This window comes from Macrotis lagotis, chromosome 1 (assembly GCF_037893015.1).
Source record: "Macrotis lagotis isolate mMagLag1 chromosome 1, bilby.v1.9.chrom.fasta, whole genome shotgun sequence".
NCBI classification, from domain to species: Eukaryota; Metazoa; Chordata; class Mammalia; order Peramelemorphia; family Peramelidae; genus Macrotis; species Macrotis lagotis.
Window position 1 is genome coordinate 308,913,851 of NC_133658.1, and position 9,423 is coordinate 308,923,273.

A 9,423-nucleotide genomic window follows, 5' to 3' on the forward strand; every position below is an offset into this window, starting at 1 on the left:
AGGCGCCGGCACGCCCCGCCCCGCACGCCGCGGCGCGCGCCTTGGCCACGGCCCCTCCCACCTGCACTCCACACCAATCCCGCGCGCCCGCACCAAGTCCTTCACCCCCCCCCCCGCGTGCTCTCACTTTGCTGAACCAAACTAACCCGAGGCCGTCCCGCTCCCGCCTCCCAGCTGGGTGAGGCCTGCGCCGCCCCCCTACCTGTGAGCCGGGCCAGAGCGGTGGGCGGGGGCTGCGCGGGAAGAGGAAGGGAGGGATGGGGCGGCGGCGCCCATCCGCGCAGCCCACACCGGCGGCTGGCGACGCTTGCGGCCGTTGGCGCCGGCTGGCGAGGAGCCGCGTGCCCTCGGCTGCCCCCAAGCCCTCCCTCTTTGCTCGTCCTTCACTGCCTCGGTCGGTTCCGGGACCCGAGCTCTAGCGAGGATGCCGCGCGCCACCCGCCTGGGCGCCCCTAATAACCGCGGCTCCCGCGGTCAGGTGGCCGCGCGCGGACCGCTCGGTCATTGGTTGGGACGGAAGCGAGGCGCCGAGAGATTGGCTGAGGGGCGGGGCCTGGCCCCGAGACTGGGCGGGGCGAGGCGCCGAGGGCCGGGATCCGGGGGGCGGGGCGGAGGCGGGGGCGGGCCCGGGGCGGGGCTAGAGCGCGGCGGTCCGCGCCTTTGTGCTCAGCGCGCGCTCAGCTCCGCCCGGGCTCCGGCTGCAGCGCCGGCTGCATCGAGGGTTCAGAGCGGCGGCGGCGGCGGCGGCGGGAGCTGGAGCCCGAGCCCGGCGAGAGCTTCTCCGGCGCCGGCCACGGCTATGCGTCCGAGGGCTGCCGCCCGGCCCCGACCGCTGGCAGGGCGCTCCTGAGGGCCCCGAGGGCGGGAGAAGCGAGCGGCAGCCTGCGAAGCGGAGCCCCGAGAGGCGAGCAGAGTGAAGCGGAGCGGAGCCGGGGGTCCCAGCGCGGGAGGGGGGCGGGGGGCGCCGACACAGCCCCGGGGCGGGGGGTGGGGAGGGCTCCGGAGAGATGATGGGCGCCCTGGAGCTGCTGCTGCTCGGCGCGGCGTGGTTGGCCGGCCCGGCTCGCGGGCAGAACGAGACGGAGCCCATCGTGCTGGAGGGCAAGTGCCTGGTGGTCTGCGATTCCAACCCCACGTCCGACCCCACGGGCACGGCGCTGGGCATCTCCGTGCGCTCTGGCAGCGCCAAGGTGGCTTTCTCCGCCATTCGGAGCACCAACCACGAGCCGTCAGAAATGAGCAACCGGACCATGATCATTTACTTTGACCAGGTGAGTGGCTGCTGCCCCCCCCCCCCGGCAACTCCAGCCCCCGGGCTAGGGGGGTGTGGGTAGAGGGGAGCCCCCGCGGGGCCGACTCTCTTGCTTCCCATCCCTACCCTTTTGCAGGTACTAGTGAACATCGGGAATAACTTCGACCCGGAGCGAAGCACTTTCATCTCCCCACGGAAAGGGATTTACAGTTTTAACTTCCACGTGGTGAAAGTCTACAACAGACAGACCATCCAGGTCAGCCTTGGTACCCCTGACCCCAGGCGACCCTTGGGAAGAGGATGCCTAGAGCTGGGAGGGGATGAGGGGAGGGCTGGTTAGATGGAGGGGCTGGTGTGTGTGTGTGTGTGTGTGTGTGTGAGATGCCTGGGAAGCCGGGCGTGCTGGGGGGCTTCTTGAATTCAAAATTAAGGTAGCTTTCACTTTCCTTGCCCCTGACTGCCGCCTATGCCCCGTTTCAGGGACAGATTCCCCCATCCAGGCTGCATCCTTAGGCTCAACAGTTACCACCTAGATAGCGCCCTACGCTTTGGCTGCCGGGTCCGGGCGGAGGTTGAAAGCAGAACGCGCGTTCAGCACCACGGACAGGGGACAGGGTCTAGCGCTTCCGTCAAGAATCTTAAGCTGGGGTGTTGCGGGGCTGGGTGGTTCCCGTCGTCGCCCGCCCGGTTCTCTCTAGGTCTCCCAAGCTAATGAGAATCTTTGGTCCTCACGGGGAAAATGCAGGAGGTTGAAACCTCAGTCCTGGGCAAAGGGGGCATATTTACTTACCAAAGGAATACAAGAACCTAGTACATGGTTAGCACCTGTGAGTGTCTAATTCGAAGATTGAGTTATTGGGTTTAGAGACAAGGAGAGAGCTGCTCTCCGGCTCAAGGACACCGGGAATCCAAGGGATCTAGGACCACAGGTTTGCTATATTGGAGACTGTAGTGTTAGGAAGCTGACCCGCCCTCTTGAAAGAAGCAGTCGGCACTAGAGGATTGATCAGAGCTTTTTTCAGTGAGATAGATACTAGGGACACCAAATCTGAACTGCTTTATTCCTGAGCCTCTAACCCTGGAATTCCTGGACCAGGTTCCGTGACTGCCCTTTCAGATTTGTCTGATGGCAAATAGAATCTTTTTGATGATAAGACACTTAATAAAAGATTAAAAAATTCACTATCTCTTTTGGCACACCTGGCTTCATACACCAGGCAGAAGCTCATCATCCTGAGTTTCTAGAAGCAAATTGTCTGGACATTCCCCCACCTTTGCCCCCACCCCCTTTCTCCTCCCTTAAGAACTTCCTGTGTAAAACCGCACTTCGACCACCCCTCCTTTCCTCTCTCCTCACCTTTGTGGATATTTCTCCTTGTTCCGGCAGGTTGAGTCGAGCTTCTCTTTTTTTTTCCCCCTTGCCTACAGGTAAGCCTGATGTTAAACGGGTGGCCGGTGATCTCAGCTTTCGCAGGCGACCAGGATGTGACCCGAGAGGCAGCTAGCAACGGTGTGCTAATACAAATGGAGAAGGGGGACCGGGCATACCTCAAATTGGAGCGAGGAAACTTGATGGGGGGCTGGAAATACTCGACATTCTCTGGATTTCTCGTATTCCCTCTCTAAGGAACTAACTCATCGCTGGAGCTAAGCAGAGGGAGTGAGAGGGAGAACAGAAAGAAAGGGGAGGGAGAAAGAAAGAGGGAGAAAGATGTAGAGAAAAAAAGAAATCGACAAGTGTGGAGAATTTTCTGAGAAGTCCCAAGTTGTAGCCAGGTATAAAGAACTCTGGACAGCAAACTTTTAAAGTTCACGTATAAAAGAGAATCTAAGCCCCACTTAGATCTGTGTACATCTGTTTTGAAGAATACCATTCCTCTCCCCATTTTGGTAGTCATAGTCAAGAAAGAAGCTGCCTTGTAATTGATTTTTTAAATCTCCAATTGCAACATGCTCTTCCCTACTCCATTATCCCGACCCCAGATTTAGCCAAAAGAAAGGTTGTATTTCAACAGTGTAAGCGAAAATATCCTTTTCAACTTCCTGCCCCCTCCCCCACCCCATTCAGTGTTCCTCTAATGTTGTTCTTAGCAATTTTTTAGTTTTTGGTTGTTGTTGGAGTTTTTGTTTTGAGAAGCACCGCTCATCTTAAACTCCACCGAAGAAATAACTACTGGAAGGTTTTTTTGTTTTTATTTTTAGATACACAGATGCCACGGTGAAGGAGAAAAGACTGCCTTGCTGTTTAATGACTGACAGTTAAAAAAAACAAAGGGGGGGAGAATAATTTATACCTGAAGAACTATTCCCAGTGAAAACTGGGAGAATAGAGCATCTTTGTATTTCTATGTAATATTCTAAGTGATTGTGAACTATTAAGGCTGCTCAATGTTTTGGTCCTTGGTTTGCTCTTGTCGAATGTGTCCCAACTAAATGCCAGGAAGTATTATTGACCTTTTACTCTCTTACTCTGTAATATATGTGTGAATATCGAGAATTTAATTTGGCTCTAATACAATAAAGTTTAAGTGGGACTTTTATTTTTCTGAAACAGAAAGAAACAGGGTTTTTCAGTGCAGCCCTCGAATCCTCCTAGGCTGGAGGCGGGGTCAGAAGGGGAAAGCAGTTCAGATGCTTAGCTATCTTTAGCGCGCTTAAGAGAAGACTGGGCCAGGAAACGCTAACCCGTCCAAGCGGGCCTGTTCAAACCGCCTAACATTTAAGATGCCCCGAGTCTCTGCGCCTGCCTCGCTTTCTGCTTCCTCGCTGCTTTTTCTCAAGACTTAAAAATTGGCCGACCCTTCTGGTGACAAGAAACGCCCAGATCTGTGGCTGAAGTGCAGCTTAAACGGGAGGCGCAGCACCAAAAAGGGAAGATTAGTCCAAATAAGAAACCACCCCGGGGCCTGTGCTGTCGCTGCCTACCACCTAATGGATTTTCGGGACTGGCTCCGGTGACATTTTATACCACCCTCTCTGGAATCATCAACCTGTCTACTACTCTCTCGGTCCGCTGTTCTGATTTGGTTTCCAGTCTTTAAGAGATGTAAAAATGCTTTAATTTTGCAGTACTCAGAGATGACTACTTTTATTAAAAAGACCCATCCGCGATTCTGACTGTATCTGAATATAATGTCAAAGCAAAAGTCTAATAAACAACTTCATTTGAAGACTAAATGGAAGGCTGGCAGAGTCGGAGGCCTGTGTATGCGAGAGACTCGGGAGGCTTTGGGCCCAGGCTGTGGGCGGGACTGGGAGGAGGGTACCGGGTCCCACGTAAACTCCAGGAATTTCGGAGATGTACAGTAAAACTGCTCTGGCTTCACTCATGATTTCCAGCCCCTCCAGCGTTGAGCGTCTTCTGGTTATCTTCAGACCCGGGTTTCAGGAAGCCATTTAATTAGTTCCTAGGGGGAAAAATTAATAGCAGCATAATAAGCAACCCTCCTTTATTTAATTCACGCGACTTGTCTGGATAATAGTTTCACAAGGCAAGTTGGAACTAGGCTGAAGCCCAAACCCTGGCCTGAGTACTCCCGCACCTAACCGCTTTCTTTTCTATGTTGCTTGCTTTTCTGAAAAGCCTCAAGTTCCTGAAGCCAAGCAGCCTTCTTCCTAATACTCCTTATTCAGTCCCAAACTATGTTTTCAGTGATTGGGTTAGTGACCACCTCCTAAGTGTTGGGTATTTGACCTGTGAGTTTCTTTTTTCTCATAAATAGCATCATTTGCTATTGAAGATAACCACAGACATGTCAGAGAGCAATCCAAGAGGAAAAGAAAGAAAAAGAAAACTGTCTCCCCCTTTTTTTGCCCCACCCCACCCCCATTCCTGAGGGAACAAGGTTCAGAAGTCCACAGTGGCCACGAACCTACGGAGGACACTTAATAGGTTGAGTATCATCAGCCGTCTCCACGTGAGGTTTTTCTTTCTGGCGGCAGAGGCCGAAAATCTAGCGAGAGTAGAGGCCGATTTGCCAGTTTTGTTTTACTCAAGTGGCAGATTGTACGGCAGAGACGACCCCAGAGCTAGGTGTAGAGCCCCTTTTTGGAGTCTGACGAGCTGGGGAGTCTGGACCCAGCAGCAAAAGCCATGAGGTCCTTTGAGTTCCCAATTCTTTTTGGTCTTTCAGAAATCTGAGGGTGCTTTGCCTATTGTGCCAGGTTTTTTGTTTATTTATTTTTTCTTTTTCTGCCTTAATGTCGCTGCATTTGCAATCTCTTGCTACTGCCTGGAAGAAAACCACGTTCCCTATCGTCTTCCCCTTGGGGTTTCGGACCCCGAAAATCCTGTCTCCCCTCATTCCTTTAATGAACCTGTTCCCACCGGCGCCCAGATCCCGTGTCCTTCTCAGTTCTTGGCCTCCCTGAAGGCTCAACTCTGGCCGACTGACCGCGAGTCTTTGGGGCCTGCAAGACTGCGGACAGAGCGCTCCCAACAGCATCGGCTGAAGGCTCGGTGTCTGGGATGCGTGTGGCACCTCCGCTGTGAGTCCAGGAGATCAGGCGCTGAAGCTGGCGTGGCTTCAGCTCAGCACTAGTAGCATTTCCTTAAACTCGCAGGCTTTGTACTTGTGTCCAAGCATTTGGCAAGTACCGGAATGGTGCTCACTGCAAACTCCTCTCCCTCCGGGATTCCCCACAGTTACATTTTCCTGTTCTGCCCGGGCGGTTTAGGCACGAGATCACTTCTATTATCTTTTTCTGCTTTTTTTTCTGGCAAGCCTAGAGGTCTTGGAACATGTGCGTATTGTCCGCTCTCCGTGCTGCTCGTCCCCCTGCCTCTATCTGGTGTATCTAGAAAGGACGAAAAATGAGACCGGGATCTTGGGGTAAGACAGGTGTGTTGGGGAACAGCAAAGATATCTTCTGCCCATATTCCCATCTATCTGCTTAGCCCCTCGGCCCCTCCAGCTTTGGTGGAAAGGGGAGGACTGTCTCGGGAGGTTTGTAGTCCGGGAAGGAAGGAAAGATAGAAATAAACATTTATTAAGTGCCTACTGTTGCCATGCTAAAGACTTTACAAATAGTATCTCATTTGATCCAGGGAGAAGGGTTGTTGTTTAAATTCATCTGCTTATCTGGAGGGTCAAGGCTTCTACCACTCCTAGCTTTTGCAAGTCTTGCTCGATCAGATGCCGAGGCAAAGGAAAGCTTTGCTTTTCAGGAAGATCAAGAAAGTCCATTTCTAGGTTGTCCCTTAGGGTCAGACTGAGGTTGAGTTTTTGACCCAAGTTATCAGGGTCACTTTCCAGAGTGTAGCCCATATCCCTCAATTCCAGTATCTGCTCAATCTAGGCTTCCCTCAAAGTAATCACTGGATTGGAGTGTTGTCCCTTAATCTTGGAACCATAATCTAATAGTAAATACCAGGGCAATTGATTATTAATACTATTATTACTAATGTTAGAGAATTCAAACATTTCTACTTCCCTTGATACTAATTTTTATTTCGGGGTGGGAGTGAAATGGGAAGAAAAAAAGAGAGAGGATGTATTATGAATATTAGTACCTGAATGTCTTATTGGTCTCAGTCTTCAGTCTGCTACTTTGGTCTTGGTGGAAAAAATACAAGGCTGGGAATCAGGTCACCTGGATTGTAGTTCCAGCTCTGCTATGAACTAGCTGTGTGACCTTGGGCACCTCCCCCCTCCCAGTCCTCATTTGTAAAAGAGAGTTGTATTAGTTAGTCTCCTAAATCCCTTCTTGCTCTGGCGTTTCTTTTTGTGCTTTAAAACACAGAATTCTAATTCACATAATTCTTTGTTTTAAAGCAGTGGTGTCAAACTCTAATAGAACCTAGGGTCCCACTAATATGAACAAAAAGATCCCATGTGCCCCAAATCAACTTAGTTTTAAAATGCAATGTTATCTAGATTTTACTGCATTTTAAAATTTATTTTGTTAAATATTTTCCAATTATATTTTAATCTGATTCAGGTTAGCAGAAGTGTTACTGTTGTGATTGACATCTCTGGTTTAAAGAATTCTTTCTAGCTTTCAAAGACTCTATTGTAAGGGCACTTCTAGCTCTACCATTCTGTGTACTAACATCCTATAGTCTAAGATCCCTTAGAGGCTGGTAGTTCTTTGAATTCTATCAAGTAAATATAACATGGAACCCCCAATTTTAATAGATCCACCTGGGAATTTCAGATATTGGGAAAATAAGTTTGTTAATATTTGCTTCAGATAAGAATAAATGCACATGTGGATATTTTCTTGACTGGATGTAATTATGAATTGTGTATGATAAAGAAGTTTATTTCTCCTTCCACATATATACCTTTGTATAAACAAGAACTTTCAGCACTTATCCATTCAGTAAACATTCATTAAGCTCAAACTATGTACAACCTTAGATACTTGCATCAATTTTCATGTTATTCTAATTTAAGAGTCCTAAGATACATATGTATGTGTAGGTACACACATGCATGTATGTGTATAAATTAACTCTGGGATTCTATTGCCATAGAGAATTGAATACAAATGTCCCAAGTGGTCCAAAAGATGCTTTCCAAGAGCCTGAGCTAATGAGAAGGTAGGGAGTAAGGTGTGTTTTCAGGATAAATGACTTACTAACTCAGAAGTATTGGCACCATCTGGTCAACTCCCTCTTCATGCATCAAAAATGATACTTTGATAGAATGACATGATTTACCTATCATCATCACTACTCTCACCATCAAACTACAATTGCAATCATCCATTACATTACTGCTTTGTTATACCTGGAATTTCATTATGCTATAGATCAATTATACATATGATATTATTCAAGTATAGCTAGAATTATAGGATTTTAGACCTGTAAAGGACCTTAGAGACAATCCCCTAATTTAACAGATGAAGAAACAAGCCCAGGAACGTTTAAATGATTTGTCCAAGGCCTCAATGTAAGGAGCAGAAATGGGATCGGAAATTAGGCTTCTGGCCTTAAATCCAGTGCCCTTTAATGGATATAAAATGTTTTGTGAACCTTAACATAGAAAATAAACATCTACTTTTAATTTGGTATTGTTGCAAGTGAATCATATTTTCTCAAAAGATTAATCAAAGAGTGATTGTTCACTTTATGAAAAAATCACCTTAATAGTTTTCTTATTGCATACCCAATGGTATTTAGTTGTTTTGTTTTGCAAACAATTCTTCAGGAAAGGTTCATTTGGGTAGTGTATCTATCAATGTAAGATGATCCCTTTCTGTCTCTATTTCTCTAATACATATAAATGTTTTATATATATATAGTTATGTGTACTGATATATGATACATATATCGTGTATTACATAAACATATAATACATACATATGCATGTATGTAGTACATGTAATACTCTGGTCCCCCAACCCCCACAAAATGATTAGAACTCATTAAATCCTTGAGTATAAGTAGAGCTATACTGGGTAGATTAAACAGATGTCTTCTCTATCACCTGGGAATTTATAATCCAAATAAATCTGACATTGACATGGTCACCTAAAAATCCTTTTCTATGCTATAAAGGCAGTACTCTATAGCACTGAACATGGGGAACACCTCTTCCATTCCTAAATCTGAGCCCCCAAGGAAAAGAGAACCCCCATTAAGAAATACTCTGCCAAGAAGCCCCATCAGGAAAAGAATACTTCAATAGTTTACATTCAGGATTTGAGTTAACTCTAGATTATATACTGTATGGGTCATATTTAGGATCCTTGTTTGTTTGTAATCCTTGATTTTGTAGTACCTTGCTATTTATTTAGATTACAATCCTTTTAGGTAGCATAATTATAGTACGCTGTTGCTGGCAATTAGGGGAATTACTTTTTTTTAACTAAATAAATGACAAACACCTCTTGTAGTAACAATAAAAAACACCTCTTCTAGTAACAATATTGTTACCACAATACAAAGTCCTGGCAGGTCTGTTAAATTTTTAGGGTTTCAGAGGAGTTCTCTTCCACTCTTTTCCTGTTATTTTTACCTGTGAAATCCTCCCTTGCACTAAATTTTATATGATAGTTGTATGGAAAGCATTTTGAAACCTTAGGATGCAATAAAAATGCAAACCATTATCTGAATCCTACCCAATAATCAAGGATCAAATTTCAATTCCTTTCTTAAACCTTTCCTAATTTTTCCAGCTCATTGACAATAAAAATGATAATAGGGCAGCTAGGTGGTGTAG

At 47.3% G+C, this 9,423-nt stretch overlaps 1 protein-coding gene across 4 annotated transcripts; it reads left to right on the forward strand.

Moving 5' to 3' along the window:
• The first annotated feature begins 993 nt into the window (after window positions 1-993).
• Window positions 994-4,403, forward strand: CBLN1 (cerebellin 1 precursor). 4 transcript variants are annotated; one of them, XM_074211391.1, is made up of 5 exons: window positions 994-1,271; window positions 1,389-1,508; window positions 2,681-2,762; window positions 2,880-3,028; window positions 3,455-4,403. In XM_074211391.1, the coding sequence occupies exons 1-4, from the start codon at window positions 1,008-1,010 to the stop codon at window positions 3,005-3,007; spliced, it is 594 nt and encodes a 197-aa protein (XP_074067492.1). In that variant the 5' UTR covers window positions 994-1,007; the 3' UTR covers window positions 3,008-3,028; window positions 3,455-4,403. The 4 variants fall into 4 exon arrangements, with proteins under 4 accessions (XP_074067492.1, XP_074067494.1, XP_074067491.1 ...); XM_074211393.1 differs by lacking the exon at window positions 2,880-3,028; XM_074211390.1 differs by lacking the exon at window positions 3,455-4,403 and having other exon boundaries at window positions 2,880-3,324.
• Window positions 4,404-9,423: the final 5,020 nt, after the last annotated feature.

Coding starts and splice junctions, on each gene's coding strand:
- CBLN1 (XM_074211391.1), top strand. CDS start 1,008: ATGATGGGCGCCCTGGAGCTGCTGCTGCTCGGCGCGGCGTGGTTGGCC. Junction 1,272..1,388: donor TGATCATTTACTTTGACCAG/GTGAGTGGCTGC, acceptor ACCCTTTTGCAG/GTACTAGTGAACATCGGGAA. Junction 1,509..2,680: donor ACAACAGACAGACCATCCAG/GTCAGCCTTGGT, acceptor CCTTGCCTACAG/GTAAGCCTGATGTTAAACGG.